Source organism: Hoplias malabaricus, chromosome 4 (assembly GCF_029633855.1).
Source record: "Hoplias malabaricus isolate fHopMal1 chromosome 4, fHopMal1.hap1, whole genome shotgun sequence".
In the NCBI taxonomy this organism is placed as follows: domain Eukaryota; kingdom Metazoa; phylum Chordata; class Actinopteri; order Characiformes; family Erythrinidae; genus Hoplias; species Hoplias malabaricus.
In genome coordinates this window covers 39030481-39046949 of record NC_089803.1, presented here as the reverse complement: position 1 = coordinate 39046949, position 16469 = coordinate 39030481, and the positions used below count along the sequence as shown (strand labels likewise).

The 16469-nt window shown below is 41.2% G+C and overlaps 1 protein-coding gene across 1 annotated transcript in view; it reads left to right on the top strand.

The window, feature by feature from the left end:
• Positions 1-16091, top strand: part of cspg4 (chondroitin sulfate proteoglycan 4) — a 68318-nt gene extending 52227 nt beyond the window's left edge. The window contains exons 4-10 of the mRNA XM_066666795.1: positions 1166-1630; positions 4532-4708; positions 6853-7051; positions 8586-8717; positions 9072-9232; positions 12907-13090; positions 14103-16091. Coding sequence (XP_066522892.1) covers positions 1166-1630; positions 4532-4708; positions 6853-7051; positions 8586-8717; positions 9072-9232; positions 12907-13090; positions 14103-15937 — 3153 coding nt within the window. The 3' untranslated portion in view covers positions 15938-16091. The remainder of the gene's footprint in view (positions 1-1165; positions 1631-4531; positions 4709-6852; positions 7052-8585; positions 8718-9071; positions 9233-12906; positions 13091-14102) is intronic.
• Positions 16092-16469: the final 378 nt, after the last annotated feature.

The following is a 16469-nucleotide window of genomic DNA, read 5'->3' as shown; positions in this document are numbered from 1 at the left end:
ACCAGCTCCACCACGTTAATTTATTTTTAGGATAAAAATCTACCAACATACAATCAATTTTGTATAGGACTGTCTCACAATACAACCATAAATGGTTCTAAAACCACAGGGATGCTGCTCTCACACATCCCATAAACGTATAAATCTATCCAAACACTACAGCATACTTTGGCACAAACTCTTATATTATTGGAAACATGGTAGATTAGGCAGAGCTCAGAGTCTGCTGTGATTTAGGTCTGGTATATGGCTGACCTTACTCTGTGCTCTCACTCAATAATTACATGCAGCACACAGTACTGCCTTTGAGAATACCAGCTTCCATGCAAATTCCTTTGAAGATGGGGCTCTCCTTGCCTGATTTACTCTGAGTCACATCTTAGTTCTTTTTTCCTCAATGTTTTTCAGGTTTGTCACATGCTTAATGGAGAATAGTAAATAGATCCTTTTTGCAGTGCCAGTTTTCCCTGAAATCAATGATTACAAGCCAGAGCTCTGAATCATTCCACATGGGATATAGTGGAATGTCTAAACAAATACTTCTTTTAATAATGAGAAGCATATTCTGTACATATGTTAAGAAAGAAACAAATCTGGTGTTCAACTTTGACTCCAGTATCAAATGGTGGCTTTGTTAATTTGAAAACTAATCTTATTTCTACTGGTGTAGATGTATTTTCTGAACAAGATGACAAAGCACTTTCATGAGTTACTATGGATAAATGTATCAGCTAAATGCCATCAATGTAAATCTTGTGTTAGCAAGCTATGTAGCAACTACTAACAAGTATCTGTAAATGGTAAAGTCTGTAAATGGTAAAGGAGAACCTAATGAATGAATGAATGAATATTTCCAGTACAAGCCTTGTCAGCAAATTATGAGGGCAAGAAACAAAAAAAATCATTGTTCAGTAATTGTAATCAAAGTAATATGTTCAATTAGTCATGATAATCACAGTCCTATCACACAGCACTGCTGATCAACTGTTACCACAAAATGAAAAAGAGCAGGAAAATGTGTAAATTTGAATAAACCTATATATTACACACAAATAAACGCTGTAACATTAATTTCAATACCTATAATTTTAAGGATACTGTTTGCACAAATATAGTCTTAAATTTCAGTCTTAATTTGTATTCATCTTTTCTGTTTCCTTCTCAGGTGGAGCAGGCCGACATCTTGCCTACTGAGATGGTATTCAACATTAAAGAACCTCCGCTTCTTGGTCATGTGGTCAAAATGAACAACGAGAGTAGACATTCCCCAGTGCTGGACTATATCCACTCCTTCACTCAAGAGGATGTGAACAAGGGCAAGATACTGTATGTGTCAGCCTCACTGCAGAGTAGAGATCAGTTCACCCTGGACGTTAGTAATGGCTTCACCATGGTGGAAGACCTGAAAGTGATTGTGGACATCGTCCCCAGGCTAATTCCCATCCAAGTGGTCAACTTCACAGTAAGAGAAGGCGGAGCTGTGGCACTTTCGGAAGAGGTGATCAACATCACACACCCTTTCTACAGAAAGGCCAACATTGACTTTATATTGGAGGAGACACCTCAGCATGGGGACATCAGATACATGGACAGGGATGAAGATGGACTTGTCTCCTTCACCTGGGAAGATGTAAGTACCATCCTCTATGTGATCAATCTCTACTGTGATTGTCACTGTTCATACAAGAGGCACAACTTAAATCTTGTCTTTGTCTGGCAGGGAAATGGCATTTTATCATAATCCTTAACAGACATAATCTACTTTTAGCAACAGCAACAGTTTTACACAAAGGCTCTTTCCAAAAATCACTATAAAACTGCCACATGCAACGTAAATGGTAGGTCAATTACTACTTTAAAAATAATAGTGTTTTACAAGCTTCATATTAAGTCTAAGGAGTCTATAGTATGGCTTTTGTGAAACACTCCAAATTATAGCTTGCCTAAGGCATGCTAATTTTATTTAGTATTTTTTATCAACAATAAACTTTTTGACAGTGTATTATAACTGACCCATTACTATACCACAGCAACAAATATTTGAAAATATGAAATTAAATATTTTTTCCTTTTTCTTTTTTTTTGAGGGATTTTAATGGCAAATAGGAAATAAACTGAATATTATTGACAGGCTCCCAGTTGACCACATACATATAGCTCACATAAAGGAATGTTGTTCTGTGGATGCTGTGGTGGAAGTAGATGCACTGGTGGGTTGTACCTTAGCCTTTCTGTTGCTTTTGTGATTCACACCATTTTGTTCTGCTAAAGAAAAAAAAGCTAATTTCTATCAAACCACAAGAAGAGACCAGGGGCATCTGAGGAGGGTTGTTTTTTGTTGTTGTTTGTTTGTTTAATTAAAAGGATGAGGAGTGGAAGCAGTCTGGCATTGTGGTTACCCCAAGACAAATAAATTCTCTCCCTGGTATTAGCAGTATCATTTAAGCACAGCCAGGCATAAAATAGCATTTTCTGCATCTTAATTACAAGCCATTCATGGAATAATAGCCATTGAGCCAGACTTTGATCAACTCGGTTGTTTGTACCACAGAACAGCGACGTTCTCTCTGTTTAGGTGACAGAAGGAATCAAAGTCTCTCTCTCTCTCTCTCTCTCTCTCTCTCTCTCTCTCTCTCTCTCTCTCTCTCTCTCTCTCTCTCTCTCTCCAGTCATTTCTTAACACGATTAAAATCCTGTGTGTCACTGGCTGTAGTGGTCCAAAGGTCTGCTAGTGGAAAGAGTGAGAGTAAAAAAGACTGGTGGAAACGTGTTATGTGTCATGTGCTTGTAGCAGTGCTGAGCCTGATGGAGGTGGTTAGATGCTGTTCTTATGGCTGCGGATTGGGGCTTGGCCTGGGCTCCTGCTCTGTTCGAGCGCGGGTGGAAAGTCTGACGGAGCTGCTCCTGCTGCCCCAAGCCAAAATAAACTGCCCCATATATTTCTATAATAAAGCATCCACACACAAGTCTTACTCAGCCCTGCCAGGCTCTCAAAGACCCCACTGTGAAGAAGGAACAGAGAAAACCTGAAGAACTGAACTGAGATCAGGCAGAGCTCTTGAGGAAACTAACTGAAGTTTATAGCTTTGCAAAATTGGTCAGGAAGCTCTGTTGGCCTGGAATAGAACAGAGGTGACTTGTCTGGAAATGAAAGCTGATGTCCGCGTCATTTTCTGGTGACACTGAAAACTGCAAGTAATGCTTTAGGTTAGTTCCAGGGATAATTTTAAGTCTAGGATGACAATTCTACATTGTTGTCAAAGGGGCTGTCAGAAAAAAACCCACAAAAAAAAGTCAAGAACCCAAGTACAGTATTCGTAGACACAACATTGTTCTGACAAAGCTGTGGGTACTGTTCCATCTTTCCCATTATGTCTTTATAGAGTCCATTATTATTATGTACAGGATTCAGCAGGACTCCAAATGAATACCATATTGAGGGAGAAACCAGAGAATAATTGCCCCTAATTGAAAGAGGCATATATAGTGCTCATTATTGGACATCACTGGGATTTTCACCACTCACTCATGTGGGAGCGGTGGTTGTTTTCATGCTGTTGTTTGGCAGACAGAACCTATGGAACAGGCACACAGAGCTGCCGTAGTCAGTGGAAAACAGAAGAGCCTCCCAGCATTAAACTGGGCTTCGGTGGACACTGGTGCTTGTAGTTTAGAAGTGCAATGAAGTAATCAAATACACAGCAATCAAATATGGTTGCTACTTCTAGAAAACACCCATCTGCCTGATCAACCCCTGCAATCAGTGAAAGCACAGTGCCGCTCTATTCATGAGTTGGCGATCATCTGGAGGCCATTAAAATCTGTACATAGCTGTGTTCTGGAGCCTGCTGTTGCAGCTCACGCTCTGAAGAAGCCTGGGGCAAAAAACACACCAACAGACCAGTAAACCACTGCAGTGAACACACATACATTTATTTATAATATATATTTACAAGTTTTTGGTCTCAGGCTTAACATCTGCATGACTGTTTTGCACAACAACAACATGCAAACAATCATGAACAGCAAACATTTTGGGGACTACATGGAGGTGTGTTAGTGCATTTTCAGTGGTATATGAAGCAGAAATATGCATGTGCACATACATGATGGCTGTACATTCTGTATATCATCACCTTGGACCAGAATAGTCACTTTAACAAAAGCAAAATGTCTTCTTGACTTCAGAGTAAGTTATCCATTCCAGAAAAATCATTTAGAAAAACACACACACACACAAAGGTTGATAAAGCAAAGAGTGTAGCAATGCATTATGTGTGACATACTGAACTTAAAACAGTTTAGCCAGCTTAGAGTGTCTCTTCCACTCTCTCAGATGTCATAAAAATGAAATATGTAATAGTTTAATGAATCAGGAAACGTCTTGATATATGAAATATCTCATAATATATTACCATATGGAAAACATACCCATACCAGATGTACTGGCACTCATACCAACAGCACCACCCACTGCCAAATACCAGCTGCACCTAATACCATATGTTTTTGTGTATCTTCTCATGTTCAGGTGCAGCAGGGTCTGATCTACTACCTTCACGACAGCTCTGAGTACCCAGGGGACAATATCACGCTCTCTGCCTCAGCTTTTGAGATCAACCGCCGCAGTCACTCAGTCACCATCAACATAAATATCATCCCTGTTAATGATGAGCCTCCACAGCTCAAGCGCAACATCGGCCTGGAGGTACAGCCTTACAGTTCTCTTGTTTCTCACCAGGCCCAATTCTCACCGGGTCTCAGAAGCAGAGGGCCTCTGTGGTATTAAAGAGTATCTCACTGAGACCTCATTGGTCATGGAACAAATACATGATCGGAAAATACAAAAAAGGGCTCTTCTCCCACAACTGGAAACCAGTGTGTCTTGTTTTTTGATGTTGTCTGTGGTCTCCCATTGCCTTGGTAACTCATATTTTTGGAAAACCATGACTGTAGCAGGAATTCGGCTCCTGGGATCCGAGAATGGCTCGGCCAATCCAAGTCACAGTTACTTTACCGCAAAATGTGAAATAATGATATGTCTTTTTCCGCACATACAGACTGTATACTCTCTCTCTCTCTGTACTTATTTTTCTCTCTGCTGCTTCTGCTCTGGCTCTTCCTCACCCTTTATCTCTTGCTCCCTTTATTCCCCATCTCTCTCATTCTTTCCTAATTCATATGTTGTTTTATTTTTCCTGTGCTTCCTCTATCTTTACCCATCTCTTGTGCTTTCTCTCTTTCTCCTTTCCCTCTTTTTTATTATCTCCATATATCTATTTCCCTCTCTCCTGCCCTGTCACATTTTCTTGGTCTTCTCATTTTTCTGTCTAGCTTTCCATGTCTCTGTATTTCATTCTTAAACACACTATTGCATTTGCTTTTTTCCCCTTCTCACATATGCTCATGCTGCCTCTATTCCCCCACCTCTCTCTCTCTCTCTCTCTCTCTCTCTCTCTCTCTCTCTCTCTCTCTCTCTCTCTCTCTCTATTTCTGCTGTGTTGATTTAAAGCAGGAAGCTGCAGTGTTGTATGACCCTGCAGCAGATGATCAGACATGATGAATAACACGGTGGTGACATAGATCCTGCCCAGTTCATCTCCAGCTGGCATTCATTACAGAGTTCCCCTCCAAACACACACTCAGCAGCCTCTCATTCCCACTCACACACACTCTCCACTTATGCGTTCACCGGACACCACGTCTCCAGCCCACAGACTACAGTACTCACATGCTACACACACTGCAAACTCAGCACACACACACACACACACACACACAGTCTCTGAAACTTAAGGGGACACAGCATCCAAATCAGAGAATGATTACGATTTGCCATAATAACGGCTTGTTAAGTCTCTTTCAAACACAGCTCCGCTCTCTCAGCAGGCCGAAATTGAATTTGCCACACAGCATCCGATCAATGTTATATGCGTTACACATTGATTATGAAGAAATATCAATTTCCTTCACAATTTGGAGGATAATTGTGGTATGAAATTGTACTGACTGCTGCAGGCACAAATGTACTGTTGCTGCCACCAAGTGGTGGAGGCCATACACTGTACCATGGGATTCTTATGTCATAATATGCAAGTCCCTGCCATGAGCACTAGAGGGCATAACTGATGTAAATGTACACACAGAGAGACCTTGGAAATCACGGCACATTGCCCCTATGAGATACACATACCTCACATTAGCACCAACTATACATGAGGCGTGCAAGGTGAATACGTTGTAGTTTAATGTTATATTGCACTTTGACTATGGTGTTTAAATAAGTGCCGTCTCTGCTCTCAAACATGCGTCGCGTGGAAATAGCTTCCCTAAAAGTTAATGGAATTGTAGACCTTGCTTATCTGGGCCACTGCTTCGTGAACTGAAATTCTCTGCCAGCCTCTTTTCTCTCTCTCTCTCTCTCTCTCTCTCTCTCTCTCTCTCTCTCTCTCTCTCTCTCTCTCTCTCTCTCTCTCTAGGCCTCTCTGTATCTGTCTGGAGAGTGTTAGATGGAGGCAGCAGAGGAGAGCAAGCCTGAATAAATCGATATGACTCTTTCACTGCATGCCACTCTGTTCTCCCTACTGACTCTCGCTATTTAAGAAAGTCTTTCAGGAGATCTGCTCTGGCTCTTTCAATTAATGTTCCATTCAGCTCTGCAGCCATTATGGGTCCATTAGAGCCCCGCCAAGGCCTGAGAGAGCAATCTCCCTTTGCAACGCTCTTTATCTTCAGATAACACGCCAAGCTGCTACACTCCACAGTAAAACAATCAAACCCTTTTAGGCCCCCCTCCCCTTTAGTTTGTTTTGTTTTCTAGTCTTGTTTCTAACCTACACACTTTCTCTATAGGTTCTTGCTGGGGAAGAATCGGAAATCACAAACAGAGTGTTGAACACAGAAGATCAGGACTCCTCTCCTGAAGAGTTGTTTTATATAATAGAGCCTCCATCCAATGGAATGGTTGCTCTGAAAGAGTCCCCCGACAACAGCATTGATAGTTTCAGTCAAGCTCAGATCAACAATGGAGAAGTCATTTTCATCCATGAAGGTACTGCATTAAAAAAGTCATTATGCTTCATGAATGCACCCCATCATCCAAAGATGAAGTAATAAAAATTAGTTGCAGAGATTAATGAGTGCCAGTTTAATTAAACAGTCCACTCTGATGTGTTCATGTCTGAGAAAATACACACAGCATTTAATTTTCTATTATAATACATTTTAAACATTAGTATACACATATTTACCTACCAAGGATATACACATACTTAAAAATAAAAGTGCTAAAAAGGGTTCTTTGAGAGATACCATAAAAGAACTGTTTTGGTTCCATTAAGAACCATTTTTGCTAATATGTTTAAATGGTGAAATAACCTTAAGATCGAGTGATGAATTTTTAAACCTGTAAAAGGTTATTCACACTTACACATCTCTTAAAAACGGGTTCTTTCTAGAACCAAAAGTGGTTCTTCTATGGCATCACTCAAAGAACCTTTTGTATCACCTTTGTTTTTAAGAGTGTATATAATATTACACATTTTTTACGCAGTATTTTGTGCTGTGTTAGGAATGTTCATGTTGTTTCTCTAGGTGCCCTGGTTCCACAACTGAACAAGATGAAGTGCTTACAGATAATTACTTAATTAATTAACTAATTAATTAACTTCCATGAAGCAGTGTCTCTGGTCACTTATTCACCTGCTGTCACATGGGCTGATATCATATTTTTGCCAGTTCAGAAATGTGAAGTATTTGGTTTCATGTGTTGAGGACAAAGTGCAAGTGAGCCTTTACCCTCCCAACTTAAGTATCTTAACTTAGCATCATGGGATAGGGTAAACAAACAAGCAGATGAGAACAGGCAATGGACCAAATTGTGGAGGAAATCTTGATTTTAAAAAATGCATTTGCTCAGGTTTAATTAAACTATATTGAATGTGTTAAACATAAGTCTTAAAATCGACTACAGTTATATCTTGGGTCATCTTTAATCATAGCTCGCTTTAAGCAGTTTTTCTGGAATGACTATTTGCTCTGTAATTAGGTCAGCATGAGTTCAGGGTTTTCATTTCGTTGGCTTCTGATCTTAAACTATAAATTGTAATGGCATGTAATGGAGTTATAAGTTAGCAGCAACAGCTTACTACATCACAAATGTGTTAATGTAGACTACTTTTCCAAAACTTTCACTACATGTTGTATCCAGACCATTGTTGTTTTAAGGAAAAACATTCAGAGGTCAGCATGGTGGCACTGCAGGTAGTGTCTCTGTGAGGTGTTGTGGTCTCCCTGTGTATGCAAATGTTTCTTCCTACAGTCCAAAAACACATGTTGGTAGATGGATGGCAATCCAAAAATGCCCATGGGTGTGTACTTGTGACCAGTGTTACTTTGGGATTTAGTCAATGGGTGGCAGAATTATTCCTTCTATTGTTTACCTACAGAGAAGTTAACAGAGAACTTCACTGGGGGACCAGACAGCACTAACAGCAAAAGAATTCCTTTATAGCCTTAAAAACTCTGAAGTAGTTACATCAGAGCATTTTAAGCTATAAATAATAGAATCTGTTTTTCCCCAACAGGTTCAGAATCTGGTGGTTTCACCTTCACAGTGACAGATGGAGACCACACCTCTCCTCTCTACCGCTTTGTGGTCACTGCCAGACAGCTAACCATCTCTGTAGAATCCCAGGGAGAGCTCTTGGTCTTCCCAGGTGAGCTTTCAATGGTCAACTCCCTTTCAAAACCTAACCCCTACAAAGAATGGCAGTCCCCCGGTTGGGTTCAAACACTCTGTCTCTCAGTCTGTGCCTTTAGGCTGTCCTCTGGCAAGAGATACATAAATTAAAAAACAATGTCGACATTTAATTTGTCTTTGACATCTAGGTGAACTGAATTAAGGACCTTTGTTGACTCTTGACATTAGAGACTGCAAACATGTTCCTTCTTATCACACAACTTCTACAAAAATAATAATGTAAAACTTGCAAGTTTTCTGGTTTCTAGAATGAACGGGTGGATGAATGAATGGATGAATGAATGAATTTCTTATGTTACTGATCTCTCAGGCTCGAGACAAGTGATCAGTCGTAACATTCTCCGAGCTGTGACCAGTGAAGATGGAGATGAGATCAGCTACACTCTACTGAGGCCTCCACGCCTAGGAAGACTCATCAAACCAAATCAGAGTGGACACTTTGAGGAAATTACCAAATTCACTCAAACTGAGGTGACTTCATCTTTAATGTATAGCTCAATTACAAGCTGGAACAGTTAACATCTTCTTCCTACAAAGTATCCATGTTAGTCCTCCTCCAACCACCAGAGGGCAGCAGTGTACAGGTACTGGTCATAAAATTAGAACATCATGAATAAGTTAATTTATTTCAGTAATTCTATTTAAAAAGTGAAACTTGTATATTATACTCATTCATTACACACAGACTGATATATCTCAAGTGTTTGTTTCTTTTAATTTGATGATTATAACTGACAACTAATGAACACCCCAAATTCAGTATCTCAGAAAATTAGAATATTACTTAAGACCAATACAAAAAAAAAATATTTTTAGAAATGCTGCCAACTGAAAAGTATGAACATGAAAAGCATGAGCATGTACAGCACTCAATACTTAGTTGGGGCTCCTTTTGCCTGATTTACTGAAGCAATGAGGCGTGGCATGGAGACAATCAGTCTGTGGCAGTACTCAGGTGTTATGAGAGCCCAGGTTGATCTGATAGTTGCCTTCAGCTCTTCTGCATTGTTGGGTCTGGCGTATTGCATCTTCTTCTTCACAATACCCCATATATTTTATATTGGGTTAAGGTCAGGTGAGTTTGCTGGCCAATTAAGAACAGGGATACCATGGTCCTTAAACCAGGTATGGGTAGCTTTGGCATTGTGTGCAGGTGCCAAGTCTTATTGGAAAATGAAATCTGCATCTCCATAAAGTTGGTCAGCAGCGGGAAGCATGAAGTGCTCTAAAACTTCCTAATAGACGGCTGCGTTGACCTTGGACCTCAGAAAACACAGTGGACCAACACCAGCAGATGACATGTCACCCCAAACCATCACTGACTAAGGAAACTTCACACTGGACCTCAAGCAACGTGGATTCTGTGCCTCTCCTCTCTTCCTCCAGACTCTGGGACCTTGATTTTCAAAGGAAATGCAAAGTTTACTTTCATCAGAAATAACTTTGTACCACTGAGCAGCAGTCCAGTCCTTTTTGTCTTTAGTCCAGGTGAGACACTTCTGATGCTGTCTATCGTTCAACAGTGGCTTGACACAAGGAATGCGACAGCTGAAACCCATGTCTGTGTGTGGTGGTTCTTGAAGCACTGACCCCAGCTGCAGTCCAGTCTTTGTGGATCTCCCCCCACATTCTTGAATGGGTTTTGTTTCCCAATCCTCTCTAGGATGTGGTTATTCCTATTGCTTGTACAATTTTTTCTACCACATTTTTTCCTTCCCTTCTCCTCTCTATTAATGTGCTTGGACACAAATCAAATCAAATCAAATCAAATTTATTTATATAGCGCTTTTCACAACTGATGTTGTCACAAAGCAGCTTCACAGAATTCCAGTAAGACAAGATTTGACATGAAATGTAAAGACAAATGTAAAACCCTCAAGTGAGCAAGCCAGGGGCGACAGTGGCAAGGAAAAACTCCCCCAGCTGAGGAAGAAACCTTGGGAGGAACCAAGGCTCACAAGGGGTGACCCATCCTCCTCTGGTCAATCTACTGGTGATGATAGTTAGTAGTCTATGAGAACTTCAGTGTAAGGACAGCTTCAAGGCACTTGGTGGTTGCTGGAGCGTGGGCAGCTGGTCTGAAGCGTGGAGGAGGATCTCGACAGTCATCCATCAGTGTCCAGACAGACAGGTGGGCAGTCGTTTACTCGGAAAGATGTAAAGGGATGGAATTAGTTTTGACACAGAGCTCTGTGAACAGTCAGCCTCTTTAGCGATGGCCTTTTGTGTCTTGCCGTGCTTGTGTAAGGTGTCAATGGTCGTCTTTTGGACAACTGTCAAGTCAGCAGTCTTCCCCATGATTGTGTAGCCTACAGAACTAGACTGAGAGACCATTTAAAGGCCTTTGCACGTGTTTTGAGTTAATTAGCTGATTAGAGTGTGGCATCAGGTGTCTGAATATTGAACATTTTTACAATATTCTAATTTTCTGAGATACTGAATTTGGGGGTTTCATTAGTTGTTCGTTATAATCATCAAATTAAAAGAAATAAACACTTGAACTATATCAGTCTGTGTGTAATGAATGAGTATAATATACAAGTTTCATTTTTTTAATGGAATTACTGGAATAAATCAACTTTTTCATGATATTCTAATTTTATGACCAGCACCTGTATATATAACTTCTAGCAATGCCCATTAGAGGTTAGAACTAAACAGTAAATCTCCCAATAGCAAGAAACTAAAAGGGCACCTTTTTATCCAGTGTCCCTAATAGCATTTTGAGTGGTTTTCAGATTGCTTTGGTGGTCAAGTAAATTCTTTTTTACTTGAGCTGGAAGATTTAGAAACATTTCCCTCTACTTGATGTTAGTCAAACATCTTGAGTGTGATTCAGTACAGTGGATGTCTGGGATTCCACTCTTTGCTAAAATGCCTTAGCAGCTTAGCAGCAGGAGTTCAGTTTAGGACAGTATGATCTCAGTGTGAAGGCTCCTTCCAGAGAACAGTCCTCCAGTCCAGTGCCACAGCAACTCCTGTGACTTTGCTCTGTCCTTAACAAACCACTCACACAAATTCCAGTTTAACCATATACTCAACAGACGGAACAAAACGTCCCCCGAAGGCACAAAATGCTTGAATTCTAACTTTATACACCAAGAGTTTTAGGACACCTGCACATTCAATATTTCTTCTGAAATAGTTATTCCTCCTTAGCTGCCATAACTGATTCTACTAACTTAGTAAGGCAGAAAACAAAACACTATATGTAGCCTTAATACTACAAATCCTACTAAGCTTGAAAGTTGAAAGTTTCAGTTTCCTCTATTTTAAGAAAAAGAAGTCCAAAAAACATTTCCACTGCTTTTTGCATTTAATTTCATGCTTTTCTGTGAAGATTATACAAGAAAAGGGCTCATTATAAAGAGTGTCTACAAACTTTGGCCATATAGTGTGACTATAGCTGTTGACAATAATTATTTTACGCACTAATCATTAGGTTAGTTTTGTTTTGTAGTATTATAATACAGAAGTGGATGTGATTTTTAATTGCTGATAACTGAAATATGATAGTCACACAGCTCCAGAGACCTGGAGGTTGTGGGTTCGATTCCCGCTCCGGGTGACTGTCTGTGAGGAGTTGGTGTGTTCTCCCCGTGTTCGCGTGGGTTTCCTCCGGGTGCTCCGGTTTCCTCCCACAGTCCAAAAACACACGTTGCAGGTGGATTGGCGACTCGAAAGTGTCCATGTGTGTGTGTCTGTGTTGCCCTGTGAAGGACTGGCGTCCCCTCCAGGGTGTATTCCCGCCTTGCGCCCGATGATTCCAGGTAGGCTCTGGACCCCCCGCGACCCTAAAAAAAAAAAAAATAATTGGATAAGCGGTTACAGATAATGGATGGATGGATGAAATATGATATTGGAATCCGACAGAAGTCGAGATTGAAATGATACTGACAGTAAATTGTCTTGCTTCATAAACAGACTAGTAAACTGACCTGACAAAAAATGTATGTTATTTTTTTTTTACTTTATGAACCCAAAACCATATCAGTTTGGGATTAAGCCTAGGCTTGGTTGTCTCCATGTATTCTCTCCTGAAAGGGAATGTTACATTGTTTCTGGTGGTAAGCCAGCTGAGGGTAGTAATAAAAGCATTTTGTCTGACTATGTATTTGTTTATATATTTATATTATGTTAATCAGCTGGATGCGAGTGCTGTGTTCTATGAGCACCAGATGCCTTCAGAGCCCTTCTGGTTGGTGAAAGACACTGTTGAGTTAGAGCTCTCTTCGCCACCAGCAGCACGACTCAACCACACGCTCCCTGTCACCGTGTCATTCTACGCTGCAAACCGCAATGTGTCCTCACAGCTGTGGAAGAACAAAGGTATCATGCTGAGACTGTCAAGCATTCATCTGTGTAATGTGTTCATAAGCATCCTACTCTCAGATGTTCTATTGACAGAAGAAATGTGTGAGATTTTATGAAGCCATAGAGCATAAAGTATACACTATATTGAAAAAAAACACATTTCAAATATAGGACCTTTTATGACATTCCATTATAAATCCACAGGCATTAATATGTAGCTGGTATCACTTTTGGAGCTACAAAAGAAGGTTTGGAACTCTGCAGTTATTGAGTTCAGTTAGCAGATTGTTGTCGATTTTTACACAACTTGTTCCTCAGTACTCAATTACCACTGCTCTGCAACTTTACATGGTCTGCAATTTTGTGGCAGTGCAATGCTGTGGTTCCTTAACACTTCCAATTTTCAATGATTCAACTCACATTTGATTGTAGAATATCTAAGAGGGAAGAAATGTCACAAGCAGATATTTTGCAACTACTAATCCTATTACTGTACCATACTTAAATTCAGTGAGCTCTTTAGAATGCCTTTAAAAGAGAGGTTGTGGGTTTGATTCCCGCTCCGGGTGACTGTCTGTGAGGAGTTGGTGTGTTCCCCCCCGTTTCCTCCGGGTGCTCTGGTTTTCTCCCACAGTCCAAAAACACACGTTGGTAGGTGGATTGGCGACTCAAAATTGTCCATGAGTGTGTGAGTGAATGTGTGGGTGTGTCTGTGTTGCCCTGTGAAGGACTGGTGCCCCATCCAGGGTGTATTCCTGCCTTGCGCCCAATGATTCCAGGTAGGCTCTGGACCCACCGCGACCCTGAACTGGATAAGCGGTTACAGATAATGAATGAATGAATGAATAAACCATACAAAAATGCAACTTTTTATTGAAACAAAATAAGTGACAATATGTAATTTACAGTGAATTTATTACAAGCGACATGAATTATGTAGGGGGTGTACTGCCTTAGATATTGTCATGCATAAAGAATGTGGCAAAATATCTAATCTAAACTTTCTAATGTGTTGTTTGAATTTCAGGTATGTCAGTGGTGCAGGGACAAACTAAGGCGATCGAGAGTTCTATTTTGGATGCATCTAACCTGCTAGCCAGTCTTCCAGAAGAAAAACAAGCTGGACAGGACATTGTTTTTGAGGTACGGCAATTCCCAGTGGAAGGCCGACTCACTCTTAGGGGTGCCAATCTTCCCCGTGAGACACCCTACTTTCTGCAAAAAGACATCAACAACCGGGATCTGGAATATTCTCATGATGACTCAGGTGTATCTTCAGACAATTTCTCCTTCCGTGTGCGGCTGAATCCACATGGTCGCGCACCTCAGACTGCTCCAGGAGGAGTGGTGTTGGAGGAGATCTTCTTCATATCTATCAGACGAAGAGATTCTAGCCCCCCAATGCTAGAACGTCTGGACCTGCTTTTAGAGGCTCTGCAGGGTTCCACCACTGTGCTCTCCAAGCAGTACCTTAACACCATTGACCAGGACAGCACACCAGATGAGGTGAGGTTCACCATTTCAAAGAGCCCTGCTAACGGGTACATCATTTATAAGGATACTGGGGAGAGGATCGGCCAATTCACCCAAGAGGATGTGAACATGGGCCGCGTTGCATTCGTAAGTGATGGAACCTTGTCAGACAGCTTCATGGAGTTCACAGTTTCTGACGGGAAGCACCACACCGAACCGCACGCATTGCACATAGGCATCCTGGCCAAGAAACTCACACTGAGCAAAGTACCTGAAATCCAGGTGAAGCAGGGAGACGATGAGACGCCCATCACAGAGGCCATGTTGAAAGTGTCCACAGGAGGTGCCAGAGAGGAGGACGTGCTTTATAAAATTACAAATGTCCCCAAGTATGCTGCAGTGATGGTGGACAGACAACCCACTTCTGCCTTCACTCAGAAACAGATCAAGGAAGGGAGGGTGAGTGTCCGCTTTATCAAGTCTACTTCCCCAAGTGACAGTTTCGCCTTTGTGGCTCGCAGCAGAGCGGCTAACATTTCCTCTGCCCTCAACATCACAGTAAGGCCTTTAGCAAATGTGGCCAAGGATCCCATGCTTCCACAAGGTGCCACAGTTCTGGTTGATCGTAAGCTGTTAGATGCGACCCCACTTGCCAACAAAACCAGAACATCTCCAACATTTAGCGTGATCCAGCAGCCAAAGGGAGCAAAGTTTGTGAGGAGAGGAGGACCTGCAGATGGTCAGCCTGTCGAATCCTTTACTCAGAAGGATCTGGATGAGGGCCATGTTGCTCTCGAGGTTCTGAACACCACAGGGGTTCCAAAAGGCAAAGGTCAAAGCCAGGTTCAGGGTCAAGATGAAGCCCGTTTCCTCCTCAAAGCACATGGAGTTCCCCCTGCAGAGTGTGTTCTCTCATTCAAGACAGCTCCCTATGACCCTGCAGGAGTCTATGGAGCCACAATACTCAAAGTGCCCCCCACCTCTGACAGAAGTCAAGCAGGTCATCCTGACACCAGAAGAATAGGGGACAGTGATTTGCCGTATGGAATGGGCCCTACCACAGCTCCCCCTGGCTCTCACCAAGCCCCTGTTCGTAGGAGGAACACATTATGGGCCATCCTAATACCCATCATAGTCATCCTGATCCTGCTGCTTCTGGCTGGTATGCTAGCTTACTACCTGGTGAGACGGAACAAGACAGGGAAGCACAATGTCCAGACAGCAGTAGCCAAGCCGAAGAATGGAGAGGTCAGCCAGGAAACCTTCAGAAAAACCGATCCAGCAAACATCTCCATGACCACCATAGAGCCCAAAGAGGCAGATCCTGAATTACTGCAACATTGTCGGACAACAAACCCAGCTCTAAAAAAGAACCAGTACTGGGTATGAGAAATACTAAAATGAGGATTCTGTTCTGTCGTGTTCTGTTGATGGAGCATGGGAAGACTTGCACCCAAGACTTTGGAAATGTTTATGGAAGCTTCCTCATGTCATTCCTAACAAGACCTCTCTACAGTACTAGTGTTTTGGGACAACATCAACATTTTGGCAAAATAAAAACAACTAATTTTATTTTCATTCAGTGCATGAATACATAAAGAAAAAAATGTGAGTAATTTGCATATGTAGTTGTCATTACATTGATAGGGGAGCAATAAGTTAAATAAGGTTGCAGGTCTAAACAATAATAATTAAGTGTACAAATGAGTTATGTAAAATTATAATTAAAAATTCATTCTCCCGCTTCATATCATTATATGGTAGCTGTTGCATAGTATTAATAATTAAATTGTCATTTCATTCAACAAATAACAACCTCAAAATTACATTTATATACTCTACGTTCCTGAATGCCAACATCAAAATCACCATTTTTATATAGTCTAAATCAAAACTCTGACATACTTTTGGATACAATATT